Source organism: Pezoporus flaviventris, unplaced genomic scaffold (assembly GCF_033815535.1).
Source record: "Pezoporus flaviventris isolate CSIRO_AGI_PZ_B2104156 unplaced genomic scaffold, CSIRO_AGI_Pfla_v1 ptg000015l, whole genome shotgun sequence".
Taxonomy (NCBI): Eukaryota; Metazoa; Chordata; class Aves; order Psittaciformes; family Psittacidae; genus Pezoporus; species Pezoporus flaviventris.
The window spans coordinates 35,023,626-35,049,107 of NW_026892563.1; the positions used below are offsets into that span (position 1 = coordinate 35,023,626).

General features: G+C 37.0%; 1 protein-coding gene across 1 annotated transcript; it reads right to left on the reverse strand.

The window, feature by feature from the left end:
• Positions 1-3,016: 3,016 nt before the first annotated feature.
• On the reverse strand, positions 3,017-25,482 carry LOC133269565 (lipase member H-like). The gene is made up of 10 exons (XM_061454019.1): positions 22,499-25,482; positions 18,512-18,888; positions 16,852-16,960; positions 13,986-14,087; positions 12,441-12,530; positions 11,203-11,370; positions 9,590-9,682; positions 8,318-8,429; positions 7,777-7,950; positions 3,017-3,821 (listed from the first exon to the last, which is right to left on the reverse strand). The coding sequence occupies exons 1-10, from the start codon at positions 22,614-22,616 to the stop codon at positions 3,734-3,736; spliced, it is 1,431 nt and encodes a 476-aa protein (XP_061310003.1). The 5' UTR covers positions 22,617-25,482; the 3' UTR covers positions 3,017-3,733.

The window sequence follows — 25,482 nt, forward strand, 5'->3', positions numbered from 1 at the left end:
ATTAGCTCTCCCAAGCTTGTTGCTTTTGATAGAAGTAACTCAGAGTTCATCACTACAAGTATATACTAATGAGATCCCTTTGGTATTACAACTATATACTGGTTAATTACAGAGCCTCCATTTACTCATGGGATGTATCTTTCTTCATGTGTATAGAGATTGTTCCTTAAGGTTAAACACAATAGATACAAGCAAACTTCTACAATAACATTAACACAATTTATCATTGCAAATTGGGAAGTGTTTCTTGATTGGACAATTTTACAGGTGAGAAAATCAAAGCACAGCAGTATCACCAAGCCACCCAGGCAGGTGCTTGTTGCCAAGTACTAAACCAGGAGAAAATTGGAGCATTTGGGGTAGTTGTATAAAGCAAATATTTAATTCCAAGTCAAAGTAGTGTGAAATGACCTATTTCTTCATTTTATATTTTCTCAATGGAAATTGATTTGGAGCATTCAGCTCGTTCTGAATTTTCCCAATGAAAACATACGTACAAATTTTTGTAGTAAAATGAAGAATGTTAGTGGATATTTGGTACTCTGGCAGAGAATGCAGAATAGCACGGCAGTGAGTCCAGGCTCTCCTCAGCTCTGACGCAGAAGTGTGCTCCACTGAAAGCACCATCACCACTTGCTTCAAAACAGGGAACTCCCTGGAAGATTTTAATTTTCTGCCTGGTTGTAGCATCCTCTGCTGAGCCGGAAGGAGCTGATAAATTCAGTACGAAGTAGCATGTGGCAGCGAGCCATAAGAAAGCACTGCATTTCCGAACAATTACAGCACATTTTTGCTGGTGCTGGGAGACACAAGGCTACAGTCCAAGTGCTTAGCCACTTGAGAAGTGCAATTATGTGCTGGAAATGCACTGCCTGGAACAATCCTTCTTATGAAATTAAAATTACCAACTAAAATGGGGGGGTAAGTTTCTTTCCATGTCGTTTATTGCAACATCCTTGTCAACCCTGCTGCTTCTTTCCTTTTTACCCAAAGTTTACCCAAATCAAGGCAACAAATCACTATTCCTGTCTTACCCTTTTTATGTTTAAAATGTGTGAAAATATTGTCATTACCTTTATACTGTGCCACACTGTCAGTTATGTCTGCATGCCTCCTTGTATCCTTTCAACATCACCTTACCTCGCATTTGTGTGAGGTATCCTTTCAACATCACCTTACCTCACATTTATGCCATGCATTTGTAACAGAAAAATTCTAGGAAGGCATCTCAGTCTTCAATTTTGCACATTTTTTTGCTTATGTCTTATGTTCTATGTAATACATCACAACTGCTTGTGTAGCCACCATTTTGTCAGTATATTTGTGTGGTAGATAAAGACGGAGGAGGCTAGTAGGCCATTGTCTATGAGTTATGGTTACTGCCTAAAAGTATATATTAGTGCTGCATTGCCAGAGTTTTATTCTAATTTTGGGAGTAAGTAAATGGCAAAGGCTATAGTTCATAGTGAAAAGGCTGACCCCAGCAAATGCTGAAAAGGTGAACTTTTATGTGTCTCTAAACAAAGTAAGCTGTTGAAAATCAAGCTCATATAGGTAAACAATCCACAAAACAGGGGAAAAGATACCCTCATTTGACAGCTACATCAATAATAGCTCTGGTAATAAACAAGCACTCAGTTCCATTACTGGAAAGAGCTATATGAATCCTTTATGCTGTCAATTTTGAGCTAATAAAATCTCACTAATTTTTCTGGGTATTAACTGGTAAATGAGCATCTCAAATAAAATAAAAGTTTATAGTCAAAAATCATACTCATACCTTTATATTTTAGTTCTTTGCAGTAGGGCATAAAATCAGTAAAAAAAAAACCCTGAGAATATAAGAGACAAAACAAAAATTAAAAAAAAATCAAGAATCATATAAAACCACAAAACTTCAGAGGCGTTTTAGAAAGCAGCATTAAAAGGAAACTTAAGAGGCCATCTGGTACATGTCTCTGCCTGAACACCTATGTCACCCACTGAAAAATTCTTCAGACATTTCAAATTTAAATATCTAAAGACATTTAAAATTTACTCTCAGGTCTCTACACTTTTTTTAAAGTGATACAAGAAACAGGTATTTGGAGGCAAAGTGATGAAAAAAAGGAGTCTCAGAGACCAGTGAAGAGGAAAATGAAGTTGATGAGCTCAAGGCTTTATAAAAAACTGCAGAAAGAAAACAAGCAGGAAACCGGCAGTTTAAAAGACTAAAAAACAAAAAGGGAGGAGAAATAAATCCCACCCCTCCATACACATGTATATAAGCAGACAAAAATATCTTGTACCGTGTACCTCCTAATGACTCCCTGATAGGAAAGGAACAAAGAACTATATAATAAAATGATAAAGCCAAGTAAGACACCACCAGAGAAAACATATGGCAATGTAGTAATTATTTGTATAGAATAAATAATTATTTTTTAATAATCAATCCATGAGCCAGTCTGTCTGTGGTTCTGTATTTTTTTTGCTGTGTCTAGAGACATAAAAGCATGTGCAGTGGTTGGTTCAAAGCTTTGGACATACTGACCAGCATGGTGGATCTGCCTCTTGCAACGAAAAGGGGAAGCTGTAACTTGCTTTCGCTTCCTTAGGACACTATCTTCCATCTTCCTTCTAACACAGCTGTTGACTTCCAATAAAACTTAAATTTCATAGGTTTTGGACATCCCACTCCACTGACATTCAGACAAAATTTGTTAATAGGTTCAACCAAGGATTGCTGTCAAAAGCAGGGACAGCAGCAGCATAGGAAAGAAAGGAAAAAGATAACATGCATAGGATGCATTTACACGAGAAATCCAAGTTAAACACATAAGATGAAAAATACAAGCATCTGTTCTTCAATAAGTAGCATCAGGAAAAGCAATATGGCATTGGAAAACCTTTTTTTCTTTTTTTAACTGAAGGAGGATATCTTTATGTAGGCCTTATTCTTTTTCACATACCAATAGGTGAAAGCTGTCATCAATCTCAACCTGAGCAGCAGCTATAATTTCAGAAGGCCCAAATGGAAATTGAATGAAAATGCATTTATTTAATCTTTAAGTTCATCTTTTCAGAATAGACTTTTAGAATTATTTCATATCTGAAACATTGCTGCCCTGTCCATAGCTTTGATACAAAAATATCTGAATGGTTGCAATGATACTCATCTATGATAAGCATAAAGCTCATATAATTGATTTAAACAGAAAAATTATATATGGACTCACAAATCTTGTTGTTCCAGTTCTGAGACAGACATTATATAATAAGAAATTGTGAATTCATTTATCCAACCAGCACAGCACAACAAAACTGTTGTGTATTAGGTCTGTAGATCACATGTACAGTATATTAAATTCACTTGTAGACAGATAATTATGTTTCCATATAAAAGCCATTACAAATAATAAATAATTAAATATATGTATGAATTGACAAATAATGTGCCAGATCATACAGATAATTCATATGTTAGCTTCATTGCTAACAAACAGTAATAAATAGACCACTGTATGTTATCCACCACGGTACCTTTACTTTATTCAAATTTCCCAAATACATAGATACGTGAACTTTTAAATTCATTTCACCCTTAGGCACTCAAAGCAAGTAATGCATATTACCAGCTAGATCCTGAAAATAAATCTAGCTTATCTCATTCCCTTTCTCATTGCAGTCCTTATCCTGAGGAAGAATCAAAATGTCACTGCTGCAAGAGAAATTAGGTTAATAGAAGCTCTCTTCATGTAGCCTTCTCTAGGCAAGGGATAGGTTTGAAGGTCACTTCAGTGTTCTCCATCAGTACCAAATCATATCTGCACAGCTGCAGCCTACAAAAAGTAGAAAAAAAAAATGAACACAATAGAAGTTAACACTAATATAAAAATATTTCAGTATTTGAAACATTAAATCCCCAGTATGTACAAGCTCTCAGAGACAGTATTTAGGACAAGAAGAAATATCTTGTTTAAGTTTACACCCTATTTTATGTATCTCTAGAGTAGTTTTGCCACACTGGAGAACAACCAGGACAATAGCTGGATGGTGCAAAGTGGCATGAGTAAGAAATGTATCCCATTAGTCTGAAATATGAAGATGCAATATTTCGGCATTAAAGTTATTAATCTGCGTTCAAATTAATTCTTCAGAACAATGGTCCAAGAACAGCCCAATTCTTGTCAACGCTGGACCTGAATAATTTATTTTGAGTTCCCTAGGTATTGAAGTTTCTCTGCTTTCATTCCACAGTGGAAAGTAGAACACCACATCATATAACTTGTTCAGTTGCAATGACAGCAAGTGTAAGAAAGTTTCATGCAAGAGAATAGTTTGCCATCTAAACATCTAGAAAACTCAGAACTGCATAATACTACATGAGCACATACAAAGGGAGACATAACACACAGAATCTTACTTTTTGAGGTCAACATGGATGCTCTACCTTTTAGGGCAGAAGAAGGTCACAGCTCTGCCCTTCATGTGCTACTATACATGGTGAGAGCTGGTATGACCAGGCTAATGACTAGTGTACCCTCTGATGGCACATCTGATGGTGTACTAGCTATGATACTTATTTTATTTAGAATTATCATCTATATTGCTCTGAACACACAATAAGGTTATAGAACATAATCTGCCTCAGACTGGGATGTAGTGTGCAGTGAAACAGCTAAAGGACAAAGCTTGAGAAAGAGCATCCTGCCAAACCTTTCTGCTGTTGCCTATTAGTGTGAGATTTTCAACAAGTCTCTACCTGTCTGTATGTGAAAGGAGTCAGATTTCTATATATGAATTTGAAACTTTGTAAGGTCCCTACAAAGCTAAGACTAGATTTTATGTCTAAAAAGATCAAGACAAATTCTGGTTTTCTGTATCATGCAAAGCATAAAATTTCATCCAGTCCTTCATCCACAATTTGTTTTGATTTTAATTCAATGGTTTACAATAATAATATTTTTGTACAGGGAGAAAAGCACAGAAAATGATAGCATTTTAATAGTCCTTGTAAAAGACTGTGAAAGAATTCGCAGGGCAAATTTCCAGCTATAACAATGTAAGATTATTATATGCATCCATTTCCTGAGTTGACTTTCACCATTTCACATAACAATCAGCACAGTATGTTAACGTAGCCAGCTCTCCACCAGCAGTCATCACCTGGGAAGGGCTTTATCTAACCACAGGGGACACAGTACTTAGACAAGCCATAATGATGAATACTAGAAATAAAAACATGGGTTTTGACATATTCTGTCTAATTTTAAGTGCAATCCATCTAAGCTTGTGATTACTGAGTACCAGGAATGGCTTATGGCAGAGTAGTCCTGAGTGAGGAGCAAGTTCTCCAGTTCACTGACAAAGAGCAAAACAAAACAGCTTTTGTTATGTGAGGCTTTTACAGTCCCTTAGCCCATGTGGTTTACTTGCCATCTACTTAAAAGCAAGGGCATGCCACACTCACTTGTTCAGTAAAGGTCTTCTTTTTTATTACTCCTGTTCTTGTTTTCATTAAAGAAACCCAAAGGTAGCTGGGCAAAGTATCTTTAAGACCTTCACTTTCTCCATCAATTGAGCGTTAAGTGACTGACAGGTTCAAAAGCTCTTTGGAACAGCTGACACCTGGACATGTAGAAGTTTGGAAAACTTCCTGGCTTTATGAGTGAGCAGGAAGGATTTATCCCGGAGACCAGAAGAATAATCTGAAAATTATATGTACCTTTTAGCGTTCTCACATTCACATACCACCTGTGTGAATAATGGACCAGCCCAGTAGACAATTGGTTGGTGAAATTCCTCAAACTCCCACTGTCCGCTATGAACTCAGATCTGGGGAGCCTGAGATTTCTATTGTCTTTTATCCCTGTACCAGTCCCCTGGATTTACCTACTACTTTATTATGTGGATAATTGAAATATTTTTAATGCAGTTTCTGGGTGATTATCTTGTATTCAAGTAATTGTTGTAATTACATGTAACTGAATAAGGTAAATATAGGTAGTTATAATTACAATGAGCAATTATGTAATTATATGAACCAATAGTGTTGTAACATCTGCATTTAAATTGCCTTCACAAGCTGATTCAAAACACTATTTTCCATTGCCATCTAAAAGTATCTAAGGCGCTTATATGACTGCCATCTGTTCAGGCTCCGTATGAAGGATTTTAATGGTTCCTACTTTAAAGCAAATCAAGCGCATCTTACTTTAAAACTAACAAGAGTCAGAGTAACAGGAATGGAAACTCTAAACCATAAAGGCTACTGACTGAAGATTTTCTGTATTTGCTAGGTCATTAACTGAAAAAGTCCTGAATGTTGATAGGGTTGCATGAAATGTATCTTCTGATTTACCACCATCAGGTTGAGAAAAAAGATTGCAATATGATTTAGAGCTTTTACCGTATCTCATCACCACCTGTTTTTCAACAAAATCATGTCACTTCACCTGATAGCTTGAGACTTACGGTCTTCCATATCTTAACGAGTATTCATTCTGGGGTACTATTTTGATTACCTAGTGTTCTGTTTCTTCCTAAGTCTGTCTCACCTATCTTCCCCTCTTTTCCAGTAAATACAAAATAGGAGATATAAATACAAAATAGGAGATAACAAGGTTTCATAATGTTTACAAAGGGTCGTACCCAATTCCTACTAGACTATTATCATATACCAAATCAGAAAGCCATAAATGTTATTTCTCAAGTTAACAAAATATACTGGCTTTAAACTTACTCATATTGTAGTATTATTCCCACTCATTATTTATTTGATAAGTACCACTACTTATCACTACTGAGCTTTATTTTAAATTCTGACTTTGTTGAATCTGCCATTCATATGAAGCAAAGAGATGTAACGATTTTAATATAACATACTCTTGCTACTCCTGGATATTTCCTGCCTATTCCATCTAATACGTTATTTTCACAAGATGCAAACATTAAATGTAATTGGTAGTGTTATGGTACAAGTACCTCTGGAGATTTAAAATAATGAACATAGGATCATAGGATAGTTAGGGTTGGAAAGGACCTTAAGATCATCTAGTTCCAACCCCCCTGCCATGGGCAAGGACACCTCACACTAAACCATGCCATCCAAGGCTTTGTCCAACCTGGCCTTGAACACCACCAGGGATGGAGCATTCACAACTTCCCTGGGCAACCCATTCCAGTGCCAACATATGGCAATACTGCTGAAATATTTAAACCCAGATATAATTAATAAAAGCTTATTAATGACACAAATATAAAAAAATGCAGATTATTTCATTTTTAGTGTAATCAAGCACAAGTGCTAGTCTTCAAAGGTCTTGGTCTTTGTCTACAGCAACAAGACCAAAAACCTATTCCAGTAACACAAGTGGCTGAAGTGCTCCATTTCATGTGTGAAAAGCTGTGTACCAACACATGACTAAGGTAAAAGTAGTTCTTAATAAAATTTATCTTCTGGAAGAGATCTTAACCGTGCAGGTATAAGTCAGGCTGGTCTACACAAGTGGTCCTTGTAAACACATTGTGACCAGACAGCAGCAGCAGCCTCCTGTAACAGGCAGCATGCGTGACATCTACATGTACAAGGGTGCTGTGCACTAAATGTTAATGAGCAGCTCTTCCACATGATAAATTTGACCCTAGTAGGATGAGAAGGATATTCATGCATCTAGGAATACATTATTAATTATTCTAGGAATACATTATTTAAAAAGTCAATAAAGGGAAATACACATTTCTGAGGAAACATCCTGAGCACATCCATAATTTGGATACGTGACAAACACTTACCTTTCTGGATTATTAAGAGATTTCAGCCTCATCTGGAGAACCCTAAGCTTGTGTTTTGGTCCTATTACGGTCTTCGTAGAAAAGGTCAAGGACATTTTTGATATTTTGTCAAGGTCTTGGTAAAATCCAGTTAGTATTTTGACTCTTTTATATTGCTGAAATGTTGAAGCTTCACTAAAGAAAAATGATATTTTGAGTCAGGGGTGTGTTAGATGAATAATATTCATTGTTACTAATAATTTATTAAGTTCAAAAATCTTGTGAGATGTATTGACTTTGAGCATTCAGAACAAGGACACCTAGAACTGGATTCAAACTAGCACCATGCAAGGACCTGTGGTAATTCATAAATGGACCATTTTAGTGTGAGGGCCATTGCCTCTGACAGTAAGCTATATCCAGAAAGGAGCTGTGAAAAAGTCTTAACAATCTCATGATACTTTTTGACTTACTTACATCTTAACAAGTTAAAGGTTTAAGAAACTTAGAAAATTAGTCCTATAAAGTGATTAAAGAGATTCAGAGACAAAGCACAACATACCTATTCATCTCTGATTCTACTGTGTTTCCAGCATAGTCAGTTAATTTAACTTTAATGAAACCTCTCCTAATGTTTTTATTCCAGGTAGTAATATCCAGTAAGTAGTTATACACTGCAAAAAGAAATAGGAAATAATAGATTCAAGGCATGACCTTAACAGGATATAGCTGTTATTATCACCCTGTTAAACATATACATTAGTTGATGATAGGAATGGTGACTCTTTACTTCAAAGTGTATTTTTCTGCTAGAAGTATGAATAAGGAGACAGACCTATAGGCCTGTGCAGCCTTGAGAGTATGCAGGGGCAAAGTCCAAGCAGACAAGAGCAGGGAAAAACAGTGGTAGCAGGTTTGGGTTGAGCTGAGAGAGCACTGGGAATAGGAGTTGATTTATATAAAATCAATCACATCTTTGTTAGCCTCTCCTTGACCCTTTGGAAGAAACAGTGATGTAAGTAAGCATGATCATCACTATAAAAAGAGATAGTCCCTGGTCACAAAACTTGCCAAGACAATGGAAAAAGCTAATGGAAAAACTTAATTTCACTTGAATTCTCCATAAGCCTATCTCCATACCCCAAATCAAAGAACCTTAAACATAGCCAATCAGAAAAGTGTGCTAACATTTGCCTGTGATAGTAGAGTCTGCTAATAAAAGAAATTGAATGAAAATCTAAACGGGACATCTACATGGATATTTAGATACCTAAACTGATGCAGCTAAAGCCCATGCCATGAGAATTCATTCCCATGGAGTATAACCCTGAAGCTAAGTTTTCCCTCCACTGTTTTACTTCGAGGAAGAAATGGACTTTTAAAAGTTGGAGTAGCTGTAGTTGACTGTGTGGTGTTCTCCTTCTGGGATGGAACATAGAGGTGTCTCTTTGCTGTCCCCCACCCAGGGCAATCTCCCATTTTTTGCCCTCTGAAGATGGCAGCAATGATCCAGTCTAAGCAGGTTCTCTCAGCCCAGCTTTTTCCCTGTCACTTGATTCTCATTTTCTGGCTTCCTTCTTCCTCTTGGCAGTCTATCCCATTGCTTTTAATGTTTTCATTATTACTTACTCGTCTGCCACAACCATTCTTCTTCCTCCAGTCTGCAAACTGACACTTAGCTCATGGTTTATTACACCATTTTACACACCAGCTAACAATAACTTTCTACTCTTAACATGCTTTCACTCTAGATCAGCTAACAAATAACAGCTATCAGATAACAAATAACAGCCATTTCATAAAGAGTTCATTATGCATGTATTCAGTCACTCACTGCAGAATGGGTCTTGGTCCGTGGTATCAAAATAAGCTTTTGTTGGTGAACTGTTTGGGATTAACATTTTTTTCCATCTATCAGCATAATAACCTGAAATCCAAAGTTTAAATATTTAATTTCAGACATTCAGGAAAATTATGATACATATATAACTTCACAAAAGAACCTCACCCAAAGTGACAGATTTGTCTTCCATTTTCTTAAATATTCTCTGACAAAGTAAATTGAATTAGAAAATACAGGAATCCCTTGAATATAATAGGATTTGGTATGTAAGAATTTCATTCTTATGATATTTTAGTATCACTAAAATTGTCATAATATAACAGTTGGAATCTATTTAGTCTAGAGTACGAACTCAAAAAAAATAGTGCTTGTAAACTCCAGCAGAGGTAATGAAAACAAACCACAAAAAGTACCCCACATATTTGCAGAGAACAGCTAGATAATAGCTTCACATTAGGTAAAATTTCTTCCTTTTTTTTTTTTTTGAATCATTAAAGTAAATATTTTTAAATCCTTCAGTCTATAATTGTGATTATTCTTTAATAAGATGATAGGTAGTCCGTAAGGCTCCTTACCTTATGAATATGATGTAGAAAGAACTTTTGGGTTATACAATTCTATGCTTATTTTCTTCAGGGCTTGATAACAGTCCTTGTTCCTAAAATGGTTGATCTTATTCTCTCCCTCTTAATTTCATTACCTAGACCGAAAAATGAGGGCTAGTTCCAGGCTGCAGAGCTGCTACTGCAAGGCAGCAAGCACGAAAGCTTGCAGTAGAAGGACTAAAAAATAGGTGACACCCGAGTGTTCAAATATTTCTCCCTCTTGTAGCTTGGGCATTCATTGTAAGTGCATCAGGCATGGCTAATAACCATGCTAGGGTAGTCCTGGAATCTTTCTGTCCTACTATAAGGTCCCATCACAGTTGTGTTTTATTATAAAATAGCATACAGATCTGTCTGTCTATGCTTTTTCTTCAAACCTGATCTAACTAGTATAGGTGTACATCCTAATAAAAGGATGTAAAAAACACAAGTTATGTATTTAAAGTTAACTTCTTACTTTAAAAATTAATTCATAAGAAAACCCTGCCAACTATGAAATTCTCACACTATTGTAGCTCTCTTCAAACTGTTCCCAGATCCTCTCTAAAAGCAATAAAATCCCAAAAGGCTAAAAACCCCTCCAAATAAAAGCTTGGTTCCAAAAGAAGAGACAAAGAAACCATGAAGGCTCTATAAATATTATTACTCTTCAATAAATGTGCTCTAGGGATGGTAACATACTGTCAAAGCTTGTAAAAGTGATGAACTAGGAAGGAGCAGTTTCTCTGTAGAAAGGAAATATACTGTGAACCCATTTCAGACTAGAAAGTATAATGATCAAGATTAGGAACACTCAGCACCTGTGCCTAGCAGAGATAGCTATAAAGCAGACAAAGCCATAAACTTTAAACTAGTTTAAACAGTATGCAGCTTTGCATGTGATCAGTCTCTACGGATCCCTTAACACGATATTACAGATATCTAGAGTGGACCCGAAATAACTAGGTTGTATTTCCTGCAAACTCTCACCCAGCCTACAGTAAATTTCACAATACTTACCCAGTATTGGACAGGACATTGGGTGGAAAGCTTCACAATCAACACATTTTCCTCTCTTGTAATCAAAGTAAGAGTCACAAGGATATGTTATTATGTCGCATCTTCTTTTCAAAGATGATAAGAAAAGAAAGACGGATCTTTGATGGTCACACTTAAAATACTGAAGTCCTTTAGGAAAGAAAAAATGAAATACTCAGAGAATATGTCTTTTTTTTTCATAAAATAAAAGCTTTTATCAAAGTAATCCCATTTACCTGAGTTATTCTTAGCTAGCCCTGGTTTTATTCTTTTGTTAGTTGACCACCAATTGGATGGTCACACACACACAAGAAAAAATTGAAGACTATTTTGAATATCACATGTACAGACAAAAGTCTAAAGGTTTTATATTTAAGAAATAGTCTCCCAAATCATAACAGATTTACAGGGTTTTTTTTTTGCTAGAAAATGTGAGTCTGAGTTAAAATTTGCCTCATTGCAGGCTGTTTTGGGGGGTAATAAATTCCTCCCTCTCCTAGCAGAACAAACTATGAGAACTGTACAGATGAAGACGATCCTGAGTTTTAAGGAATTCTCCCAAACTCACAGACATACAAGTGGAAGCCCTATGCTTTTGCAGCAGCTCTAATTTGTAGCACCACTATGCAGATTAGTGGTGCTGTAATAGAAACATAGACAGACTTAAACATATGCAAAAAGAGTAAAAAAAAAACAACAATGGGCAGCAGCCTTGCTTAAGATTTTGGGGGCTGAAAAAAGCAAAATTTTGCAGCAAAAGATCATGTCATAAAATTGTTTTTATCCTAGAATTTGCAGGACCCTTCAAACCCTACTGCATTACTGCCAATGAGGAGGAATCTAAGACACAGTGAAGACTTGAAAGCCTTGCCTTCCATGTCATATGCAAGTGATCCTGTCTAAACCACTTGGACACAGCTTCCCCCATGCCTAGTCATATATAAACATAGAATAATAATGATCACTATGTGCTAGTTGTATATATATATATATAATTTTATCATAACAATAATAATGATATGGTGGAATACGTATGTTCATAGGAAAATACAAAAAAAAAGATGTCAAATATATTTGTTATTTCTCATTTGCTGAGTGGAGGTGGTAAAGAAAGAATCCAAAGGCCTCAGCTCCCATATTAATGAATACGTGCAGTGTCCATTAACTTCTTTTGATTCGATCTCAGTCTTTTTTCATTAATTGAACACATTCATATTTACCGCTGAATATTGTTTGTGGACAACCAGGCTGATCCGTTCCTCCATTTGGATAGAAATCAATGGTTCCTAAAGGTTTCTTGAAACCTAGCGCTAAAGTAAAAACATCAGGAATCAAAATCATAAGCAGAACTATCTAGTCATTTATTTATCATTACATTCCTTACAAAATAACATGGAGGTCTTAAAGGAAAATTTTGCAATTATACTGTTCTTTTGTTCTCTAAATGGAAGTCATGTTATGAGTTAAAATCACAAATCCCACCAAAAAAAAAAAGTTTTTTTTTCCTTTGTAAGAAAATTATACACATGTGAAATGCTGTACATAAATGTATAAAAATTTGTGTCAAGATTCGTACTGCCACAAAAGAAAAAGGAAAAAACAGAAGCAACTATTCAGTGCTGTATCAGACATTATTTGCACAAAGAAAACAATGAAATTCATGTTCTCTCCAACAAACAAAATTCTTTCCCAATGTAATTTTTGTTACAATAAGATCTTCCATTTTTTTTTTTTTGCATACAATATTGGATTCTGAGCTACACTAATACAAGCAATATATCAAAGCAAAAAAATCTGTATCTGCTCCATAAAAGACGATGAGTAGCTTTAGGTCAATCTTACCTGTCTTCCTTTTTTACTACAACTTCTCTTTATTTACATAATATGAACATTAAAACCCCAGGTTTTTTAAAGATTCATATACAAATTTGTGTAGTAAAAAGCTTAATTTTCAACATTATAAAAGAAACTGGTGTGAAACTACGCAAATACTGCAATGAGAGTGGTAGGTGTGAAAGGTTTACTTATAATTCTGAGGAAAACATTAAACCAGATTATAGCATGGGTGAGCATTTACAATATTCTTTGTTTTAACCTTACAATAATGTGTTTTACAACTTTAAGCACTAGATCTGTAGTGTACTAACATGATACAGCTGAGATGGGGTGCCTCAGAAAGGACTAATTCAGTGATAATCACATGCTAACAACTGCTATGTTCATATACAGTAGCACAGCAAAAAAAAATGTTAATACTGAACCATTTTGGAAGTGGCAGTATCATAAATCAACGCAATAGGCGTGCTTTACTCAGTGTGTGGGCTTGCTCTTTTCATATTCAGAAGGAATATACTATAACAAACAAAACATAAATGACTGACATTATCACTACTTTAGCATTACATTAAATAGACTCATGACTATGGTTATCTACATATGCTTTCAGTTAGCTGTTGGCATTAAAGTTATTTCAATATTTTCAGGTTCAGCCATCCAGCCTCTCTTACTCAATAACCTAGCTATTTATGTGAGAACTGAACAAAACAGCTCATCACTGCTTAAGTTACTAGCTAAGCTGAGTTTCAATTTCTTTTGATGAATAGGCATAATAACGTACAGCATGATTTCAAAATTATAGATATTGTTAGAAAGCAACAGCACAGCAACCTACATAACACAAAATATGTTACTGAAATATCCTTTCTCTTTTGCTTTCCTGCCTTTCCTAAAGTTCAAATAGGAAAGCTATTACCATTAGTCATTACCATCAGTATCTGAATGGATTACATCAACAAACTGTGCATCAGTTCGATCCAGTCTCCCTTCTGGTGGCTCTCGAGTGAACAAAGGGCCTGCTGGATCAAGACCTAAATAAAAATAACACTAGCATTACAAATCCTGGCAGATATATACAAGACCAATGTATATGATTCTATTTAAGCACTATTTATCAATGACTCTTCATATTCCTGGGATAAGAATAAAAATAAAATCCAGTACAGTTCTTCCCAAGTTTCCATTCTTCAACTTTCTAAGCAAAGGGAGGGTTCGTACAAGACTGATCAACCCACCTCTTTGAATTTCTCTCTCTCCATAATTCATTGTGCTTATCTCCCACTTCCCCAGATGAAGATGAGCCAACAGCATTAGGGATCAAATCCTGAGAAATATAAACACTGTGGATTCTCATGCACTTTACGGATAGGGAATTATTGTTGTGCAGCCCTGAAGCCTGGTAAATTTCAAAATGATAATTTCTGTCCTTCACTGAAAAGTGAAATTTTTAGCTGAAGTTTCCTCTGCTCCTATTTTCTTGACAACAAAAGCACAGACAAAATGAGGAAAAGAAAAAGCAGCAAACATGGAAAATTAAACTGTCAAGGCAAAACATATTCCTACACTTCAATGACTCCTAATTACATTCACACTGACTAAAGGACAGGGACATTGCATGACCTTAGATTATCTAAATTTATATTATGATTTAACTGCCAGATGTGCTTTAAGAACTAGTCTAGGAAGGTTCTCTCTCAAGATCAAGATAACCAAGTCCCAGACTACCACAGAGGATCATGGAATGCCAGGAATTTGCATTCATAGTACCCTAGGTGACAAAGGTCGTTGGTTTAGTCCACTAATTAGTTTTATACTTTCAAAACCTCCAAACAGTGAGGAGGAAAATAACTTTTTCTTCTTTTTTTTTTTTTAAATCTCATTTTTCCAACATTTCTAATATTTTGAGCCACCGGCTCAACTCATTTGAAAGTATCAAAACAGTCTCATAAGAGGTTATAATCCTTGTGTGTTCAGACTGCTCAATCTTTGCCTTTATATATCCACATCTGTAATTATAAGAAGGCGGTTGAAATATCTCATATAATTCCATTTACCTGTGAGCAACTGAGTTCAGAAATTACATGGAGCTATTTATTGTACAGAGAGGACACAGACCTGCTAGCCTAGCATTGTAGTCAAGTCTGCCCTCAAGCAGTGATGCAAACTCTAGGGAATTGTATAAAGCATAACTGAGTACTCTTAACCAGTGGAATATAGCTGGAGCCTGTCACACTCTTAGAAAATGCCCTGATTTTCAGATTACTGTACAAAGAGGTGTGGAGTCTCTAATGCCCTTTGTTAAGGCTTGCTTCTGGCTCTTCTTACATTTCTGGAAACAAATCACTTAAGTACTCTGAAGAGAGAGTTTGGAGATATAAATCTCAAGGAGAGGCAACTTCCTCCTTTCAGATGAAAACAGCTGATCTCTCAAATCCTAAACACTATCAGGCTCCAACAGTCTCTTCTCCCCTTAGCATCTTTTTTGAGAGTTAGCTTAGTCAGTTTCCCTCTCAACACACTAGCTGCAGTGAGTTCTGCTGTTTCACTGCAAGAAGTATTTGGAGCCTCAAGTGCACTCGAGTCAGCACTATGGCTTTTGCAATAAGAATCAGCACCTAAAAGTTAAACATAAACTGTGTAGTCCCGAAAGATGTACCCACATTGAGGGTATTCCATTGTTCGCTCTACGCACCTGTGCTGGTTCTGGCTGGAGCAGAGTTAATTTTCTCCATAGGAGCTAATGTGGGGCTGTGTTTTGGATTGTGCTGAGAACAGTGTTGATAACACAGGGATGTTTCAGTCACTGCTGAGCAGTGCTCACACAGAGCCAAGCGTTTTTCTGCTCCTCACTCCACTAGCGAGTGGCCTGGGGGGGCACAAGGAGTTGGGACAGGACTCGGCAAGGACAGCTGAACCAGGCTGACCAAAGGGGTGTTCCAGACTGTACGGTGTCATGTTCAGCATAAAGAGCTGGGGGAAGAAGGAGAAAGTGGGGGGACTTTTGGAGTGATGGCATTTGTCTTTACAAGTCACTGTTGTGCATGATGGAACCCTGCTGTCCTGGAGATGGCTGAACACACCTGCCATGGGAAGTGGTGAATGAGCTCCTTGTTTTTCTTTGCTTGCACACACATCTTTTGCTTTACCTATTACACTGTTTTTATCTCAACCCATGAGTTTTCTCACTTTTTCTCTTCTGGTTCTTTTTCCTATCCCACTGTGTGGGGAATGAGTGAGTGGCTGGCTGGGGTTTGGTTGCTGGCTGGAGTTAAACCACAACAGCACCAACCCTGCAGCTGTCAATAGCGATCATGCAACAAGTATGAGGTAATATTTGTAGTGCCCATTCACAGGTTTCACACCTCATCTAAGCTCCCCATACAAGATACCTCAACGTACTGAAGCCTACACTATGTTCAGATACTTCAAACTGAAACTAGATCCTTGTGCCTGATTCCTGTGGTCTCACCAAGAGGTTTTGAACCTCCTTTCAGAGGTACATGACTTGCTTGGTCAACTAGACATAACATTTAACTTAACTGGCATTTGGATGTAGCACTCAATTTTCATTTGAGAGACTAGAGGTAAACAGGATGTAAAATTCAGCTGCAATTTATGTTCTGAAGGAAGACTTCCTCAATTTCCTGAACTTGTTTCAGGAATACATTTTTCCTCACATATATAACTAAATAATTCTCATTTGTTGATATTTCAGTGATAGCATCTATGTGATTTGCAGCTATGACAATGATAAAAGGTACATTAGAATATATATATCAGGATTAAAAGCCTTACCTGTAATCCTGCCAAGCTTGCCATTATACTTTTGGCCAACAAAACCAGCTATATGAGCCCCAAGACTAACTCCAATCATATGCATAGAGTAAAGAGAAGCTCCATCCACCTATTAGGGAAAAAAAAAATCAATCACCAAGCAAAGCCATAGCCACACAAAGTTAAGTGAGCAGACATCAGTTTTCACTTTCTGTCAGTACTCGAAGTTATTTCTCTAACTTTAGAAACAAATGAAAATTACAAAGTTCTTGCCAATTTGCCATCTGTACTAGTTAAACAGTTTAACAATTATGAAATTCTTTGACAAGAAACATGTAAAAGGGAAGCTTTTCCTTTTTATTTCTTCCAAAATACCACCCTAGTTAGAAGGAGAGCAGGGAAGGGAAGGGGAAGGCATTTACCAGATACGAGAAAGATGAACCAAAACTATGAACTAGGAAAAAAAACAAAACAAAACCAAAAAACTATCTTCTCTGCCTTATCCTCCCAATAAAATAGATTAAACCCATAATACCATCAACAAAGACTCATAGCACAGAATTGCAGAATAATGGTGCGAAATGCACACCTGCAGGAATGCCTTAGGGTGCCCATTCTGCAAAGCAGGCAGCACTTAGTAAACAAAACAGAACAAAACCAAAACTACTGAAGAACTCTGAAACACTGTCAGCAGACCTGTTGAAATCTCTGCAAAGTGATAGGATGTTATGTGGGATTTGGTACATTAATATATCTCAGAATGAATTAACAAAGGCCTCACGACAGCTTACAAGTATGCAAGTGATAGCTGTGGGACACAATATACACCGTGACCACCACTTTGATAACTTGCACAACTGCTAAATATACTTTTCCAGCTCACCCTGGGTTGGAGACTATTCTTATAGTCCTAATTTATTTTTCTATTCTTTAACAATAAATTTACATATTACAGCTTGTTATCACTATTCCTTGTCCCAGAGGACAGATTCCGATAGGCTTTCTCTTCTTTCACCCCAGCCTTTCTCAAAACTATTCTTTTTAACTCAAATTCTTCATGAATGTTTTCTTACTACATAGCATTCAAGATTTCTGAGAATGGCTGTGAAAAGAAGTAGTGAGAACAGAAGAAAAATCAAGTGATAAATCTAACAATGACATAAATGAGTTTTGTTCACTCGATTAAGCAATGAATTCAAAGTCAAGTTAAGACCACCAACATCAACAATTGTTGCAGCAACTCCCTTTAGAATCACAAAGTTTATACCATTTGAGAGCAAATATTTATATCTGTCAGGGATTTCTTTTTCACTTAAAATCTTTAATTGTAGTAGTTTAATAGTAAAAAAAAAGCAATGCTTTTGTAAAATTCTAATGCTGCATACTATGTGGACATCTCTCACTTCACCTCCTCACTGGTGCATTTGCTCTTTCCAGAAGACCTAAAACTTCCAGCTTGAGTAAAGAAATCAGAGGCATTCTTCAGTGAAAGGGAAATAAGGACTCAGCTGAAATTTAAGATACGCAGTAAAAACTGCATGCAAACTTAGTAAATACTTTGGTAAAGAAATGTCATTTGATGTTGCTCACTGGGCTTCTTTTTAGAGATATTTAAATATCCATTCCCAGCCAAACTCTGCTATTTAAAGTTATTCAGAGCAGATGCAACTCTCTGCCTTACCAGCATCTGGTCAACATAGTTCTTCAGTATTTCTGCAGCTTTTCTGCAGTTGTCAACAGCAGATACATAGTTCACAGTTGTAGCACCACGATTCCAATCAACTATAATAAGATTAATATCCTCTGAAGACAGTAAAAGCTCCTTTATATCACCTAGCCATGCTGGTGGAGATCCCGTTAGTCTGAAGCCATGAATAACAAAGACAATTTTCTTGGAGGTATTAAGGTACTCAGATGCAGCAACATTGTGTTCAATGAGCCTCTCAGAACAATTTGGGTTTTCCCTTGTGTACAGCAGTAACTGAACTTGGAGTTCTGTTCCAGATAGAGCATTGCCTATATTAAGATCTGTGAATTCAGGACATTTTTTCTTGTCATCTGAAAAAGATGAAAATGTTGGACAGTCATTTGATGAATTAGACCACCTGAAATAGCACCTGATATACCACCTCTTCACTTCTTCTTCCACATTTTTCCACTAAAAGTGAAGAACTTCCTTTTTATTCACTCCAGACCTTTGGAATATGGTGCCAGAATGCGCACTGAACAACACGCAGTTTAACTACTGACTCTGCAAATACCATTACGTTTCTCTGAACCCTTCTAATACAAAATCAACCTTTGTAATTGTCCCTGAATAGTGTTTTCTCTATAATTAATATGAACTAATAGTCAGTGTTGATAAGATCCTTTGCTTAAAACCACCAAATTTAGGTTCTCAGAACTTTTTCACAACTAGTGTGCGTTGTTTAGACAGGTAAACCATTGTGGTCGTTTCTTCTTCTTTTGGCCAGGGTAGCAATGTTGCCAATCCTTAGCCTCATTGATCTAGCAGTAAGAAACAGTTGCCTGACAGTATAGGGATGACCCAGACCCTTTCCCTAATTTTGGATCATTTTAAGGACACTATTGCCAAGAAACAAAGAAAGAAGATGAAAAAAATAGTATCCTGTTCTGAGTTTGAATAGCAAGAATCTGTAAGGTCAATGTACATACTGGCACAAGAAAACTGTGGTATTTGACATTACTGTGATGGTGATGAGGCACTGGAACAGGTTGCCCAAACAAATGGTAAATGCTTCATCCCTGGCATCCAAGGCCAGGTTGGACAGAGACTTGGGCAACATGGTCTAGTGTGAGGTGTCTCTACCTGTGGCAGGGGGGTGGAACTAGATGATCTTAAGGTCCTTTCCAACCTTAACTACTCTATGATTCTATGATTTCTGTACTCGGGGAGCTATGGTATGCAAAGTTAAGCTACAGACCATTCAGGATCAACAAGAGGAAGGCGTTTTTCAAAAGAGCCTAAAAAGACTGTACTTATCAAGGTCAAAAGTTAACCCTTTAAAAAGTAACCTTTGGCTGCTGAGGTCAAATTGTGTGGATAAGACATTTCAGGATTCCAGGCGCAATGCTGAAGCCTGTCACAGCTCTTCTGCATGGCCCATTCACCTTCACTATGGTGTCAGGTGGTTGATGTCCAAAGAAATACAGGCCCATCTCTTGACTTCTTGGCTACACTACTTTGCGCAAGTCTTTTGTCTGATATGGGATGACACCTTCCTCAGTTCTTCTGTCATTAACAACTTTGTAAAACAAGTCAACTTCCAGAAAGCAAAAGTAGAAATAGTACCTACTCAGTTCCTTAAAAAAATAGTTTTAAAATCAAATGAATTCCTCAGAATTTTTGAGGTCAAGGAGAAGCAGATGTAGCTCTTCTCCTTTTCCCAGCAAGCAGCAAGCAGGAAGAACTGAAGCCACAACATGTGCACATCTGAGACGCCCAGCAAGCCCTCACCAGTTGATAAAGCTGTGAAAGGCAAGCGTGTGTGTGTGGGTTACAAGGTATCTGAAAAATGCATTCGATACCATAAAGCAAATCTAATCAAAGCTATACAAAACAAAACAATGTGAATTACAGCACCTAACATTCAGTAAAGACGCTAGAAACACTAATTCACTCAGGGAACTAGACTAATCACCTCATATATGGCCAAACCATGTATGTCAAATGACTAGACCGGTTACCTCTGGACTGGACATCACAAAAAATAATGGATATTTGCAACCAGAGAAGGGTTGAAGTTACAGAGTCTTAGAAAAAGCCTGAAACATTCAGTCTCAAATCAAATGGACTAAAGTTTCATGCCTTATTTTCACCACAATAGCTAAAATTATTACATGTGAGAAAAGTTAGACTTAATAATATTTCAATATAAATATCACTGTCCTCTTCATTTAGACACTGAATAATTTAAGTAACTTTGACTAAGATTACTGTGAAGGTTATTAACTGACTAGTGATACAGGAAGGAAACTCATTTCATTGATCAGACTTATCACTGAATTGTTTGGGCTGGAAAGGATCTTAAAGCTCACTCAGTTCCAATCTCCTGCCATGGGCAGGGACACCTTCCACTAGACAAGGTTGCTCCAAGTCCCGTTCAACCTGGCCTTGAAGACTGCCAGGGATGGGGCAGCCACAGCTTCTCTGGGGACCCTGTGCCAGCTCCTCACCACCCTCACAGGGAAGAATGTCTGCCTAAGAGCTCATCTCAATCTATCCTCTTTCAGTTTAAATCCAAGCAGAAGTTCTGAAACTGAAAGCTGATCCGCTGCAATTGCCTTGAGTTTAACAAAAATAATAAAGAACCTAGGAAAATATCATACATATGACATGATACTGAGGTATTAATAGAATGTATCACATTTAATTTCTAGTTTTCATATAATGATATGCAATGATAAAACTAGAATACAAGTTCTATTACACAAATATACATAACTTATACATAACTCAAAAAACAGCGGCTTGACAGATGATCTTAAGATCCTTTCCAACCCTAACTATTCTATGATTCTATGATTGCATTTTTGCTATTCAGATTCAAAGCTACAACATGAAACTCATTTTTGCCTAATATTCTTCTTAAATCCAAGTTTAATCACTGATCCATACAATTCAGTCCTACATATCTAGCATATAAAAGAGTTATGCTAAGATAATGTTGAGCATATCCATTTAAGTGTTTTGAATGCTTATCATTTGATTGGTAGAAAAAAGAATTAATTTTTCTAAAGGCAGTGCAATGACAGTGACACAAAGCAGTTTTGTCCATGGAACTGAGAAATCTATTACAAGGAAATAATTTAACTGACGGAACCTATTTACTAGCTGGGAAACATCAAAGGGAAACAACTCATTTACTTATGACTGTGAAATGACAGCGGTTATTCTGTGAAAGCAAATAGACAAACAAAGAAAAGATGATGTCTTTACTGTGGAATTAGGTAAGTACTGTAAATAGATTTCTAGATTTAATACGTTGCATAGTTTAGTAAGGATTCATTAAGGGGAGGTTTTTCAAACTCCTATTTCTGATCGATTACTGGAAGGGATATCCCGACTGCCCTTTGTGCACACTTGTGGGAGTACTCACATACACTTTTCTGTACAATCAGAACATGTAGACAGGCGTTGGGCTGTCACATGTTCAGTTTAACTCAATTTCAATGCAATTTTAACTTTCCTGTGTATGTTTGCTATAAGTATCTTCAGTGGTCGAAAAGGGAAAAATCTTAAGTGCACAGTGACTTCCTTGTAACTAAATTTTACTATTTAAAGCATGACATAGCTTGAATACCTGTCAACCTATCAAATCAGCAGTAAACAATAAGATTATGCTACTATGTTAAAAGTATTTCACAATTACCTCTTTACTTGGTACAAAGTGCACATACCTGAGCGTGTCTGGGTGCAAAGTACAGCCAGAGATAAAGTATCAGGCTTCGTTTTATTTATTTTAAAATGAAAACCTACGTCTCAGTTTCAAAGTGACCAAATTCTCCTTACTAATTGTCTGTTCCATGAGACATAATTCACAAGGTATAAATATTTTGGCCAACTTAAACGAAGGAATACTCCTTTTTTTAAATGCTTTAATAAAAGCAAAGAATACATCATGAAGAATAATCTAATGGTCCTTACCTGATTTCACCCAGGATATCAAATAGATGAAGAAACACAATTTCAGCATGTGGAAACGGAGAAAAGTGATAGGTAAAATCCACAGACAAGTGACAAATTGCATGTTTCCTTTCAGCATGCTAGGTTTCTAACCTAACTGAATGCCACTAATGAAGTAAGTGACATGCACAGTAGGAAGGAGAAAGCAAAGCTGTATACAGGCTTCTGCAATTCATGACTCCTCCTATTGAAAGACTTTAGTAAATAGGGTGGTTTCTGCTCTTTAAGGGTTGGAACTGGTTTTTAATCTGTTTCCCTCTCTGCCTATCAGTGGATTTACACGTAAGCAATTATGTTATGTACTACTGATAACACTGTTACACATTGGAATTCAGGAAGCAGAATAACTAGAGGTACATCACCTCAGAGATCCACCCTGTGTCTTCTTTTAAGCGTCACTCAATTGCAATTAGAGGCACTGAGATAGGCAAAAGAAACTCGGAACAAAAAGTCATTCTGGTGACAGAAGGATTTTTCTGTAAGAACTTGAAAATAATTCTGAGAAGTGTATCTCTATGGATTATTCTTGCACAAAGTTATCTTCCGAGCTTTTTCCAAGGTGTCATTCCCTAGGCTAAATCCAGAGGTCTGTGGCATCCTTCTACGGGAGAGAGATGTAGCTTAGAGTCCCACAAACCTCACTCAACCCCTGACTTCCTGGGTGGTTTTGGTACGTCACTTCAATCATTCCCTCTGTGTTCCCAACTACAAAATTGATGAAGAAACATTGATTTTTGTGAAACTCATTTATTTACAAACCAGTTCAGTGGGTAAATACAAGAGGAAAACCTGCAGTTTCCTGGCGTTCATAATGAAGCAAAGAGGCAGGTAAACTCTGCATTATTCAAGTGAGAAGCCTGGATGCCCAGTTTGCCTATATCTGGCCCCCAATTATTTCCACTGCAGGAGTAAGAAAAACATACCACAACCACTCAAATGTGAAGCAGACACATGCCAGAAATGTCTTTTGTAGTGTATCCTTCCCAGTGCTTCTAAGCATAAGGTCTAGGTCTCCCTCTTTTCCTACCACAACAGTTGGTGTTGTGTGTTTCATTACTTTTAAGTGATTGGTCTCTTCAGCTGGCTTTAACGATTCTGAGCAGCTCAACAAAGCTGTGCTACGCAAGCTTCTGCAGCAGATGGGAGGTCTCTTCAAAGGCTTTTCCACTTTCAGTGCAGCTACAAGAAGATGATGCAGTACATCTACTCATATGAAAATCAACCCAGTTTACTTAACCAGTGAGCTTTTATTATGTTTTTGCTTCTATTTTTCAAATGTCACCCTATTCTGACTAAAGTTCACTAAGGCAACTCTTGTTATTCCTTTGCATTCCCTCTTTATCTCAAATCTTTGACACTTTGTCCAACTGTTACAAAAGCACAGCCTTCGTTACATAGAATAAGTAAGGGTATAGTCAATTTGACTCTCTCCTTCTAACTTTTCAATACAGATTATTGTTACAAGAAAAACTAAGTGCACCCAAGCAACCACCACTTAGGCAGCCTCAGCATGCACCCAGTATGCAGTACTCATTCGTATACAAGTTAGAGCATGGAGAACTCAACACCAGTAAAATCAAACTGTTAATAGTCCCAGTAAAATACCTACCACACTTATCCAAGACCATTCACCTGATCTTAGAAGAAAATCTGACATATGTACCTTCAGGTATACATAATGCCACTAGTTGTGAATAAATTGTTAACGCTTGCTCATTTACACATGACTTGGGAAAAGAAAGGAAATGTTAAGCTCCCTCTTGAACTGAAAACCAGTAAGTCCAGCTCACGTATATGTAATGTACAGTGCCACCCATATATGACCCTTGAAACAGTTTTAAAACCCTCTGAAATCAGTGTCAGGAAAGGACTCCCTTACTAAATCAACACCCAGAAAGTTTTTTTGCAGTGTCAATTAGAATCTTGAACTAGTGACTGTTGGACTCTGTTGTATGGCAAGGGGACTTACAGTGGCAATTACGCCAGTTGGAAATTCACAGTTAGTAAACTACTGTTACCATTTACACTGTAGTTTCTACTGACATACCACTGTCAGGTAAATCCTTCAAGGTGACTCTTGAGTTGAGGCTCACTGTCACAAACAGATGTGAGACACTCAAAGCTCAGCAACTGCCCATTCCACTTGGGTGCATATTGCTATGGCCGCAGCTTTTCTTGTAATGATACACTTCTTCTCACACCAAAATTCAGAGGTACCTGCTCTGAAAGTGCCTTACACAAACTAGTGAAGGATGCTGGCACTGCCTTTTCAGGACTTAGCTTGTGTCCCCCCCCCGGTGCTCAGAACTGTTGGAGTAGTACCTCTTGAATGAACCCTGATGCTTTTGGTGGAGCTCACAGCCTGCCTGGTATTAAAAACCCCTCAAGGCTGGCCACAGATTCAAGTAGGAAAAAGACACATTAAAAAACTGAAAACTAAATAAAAATAAATTAAAAAATATAAAACATTAATTTTATTACAGTACAAGTTTACTATGATTTATAGGTAACAGAATGGCACTTTTACAAGTTTACCCCCAAAAGTTTCTGATAAATTAACAACTAAAACCATTACAGCATGGTTTCCAAGATTAAGATCGAATTCTTACACAAGCCGTGATATCCGGATCTGTGGTTACATGTATTTCCCCTTCTAATCTTCTCCCTACCCCGAGGGTTTCGTAATCATGAGAAATCCCACTCTCATAACAACTCTCATTTCTCTCACGAATCAAGCCACTTCTCCAGAAAAATTCTTCTCTAACCACTAGCTTAAGAGTGCTGCTCCCTTTCAGGAAAGATGAAATCATGGAATCCTAAAATTGTAGAACGGTCAGGGTTGGAAAGGGCCTTAACCCCTGCCGTGAATCACACCCGGATTTTGCAATGCAGTGTGTTTAACTACAAAAAAAAAATGTCTAAAGAATACAAAGGGAAAAACCCTG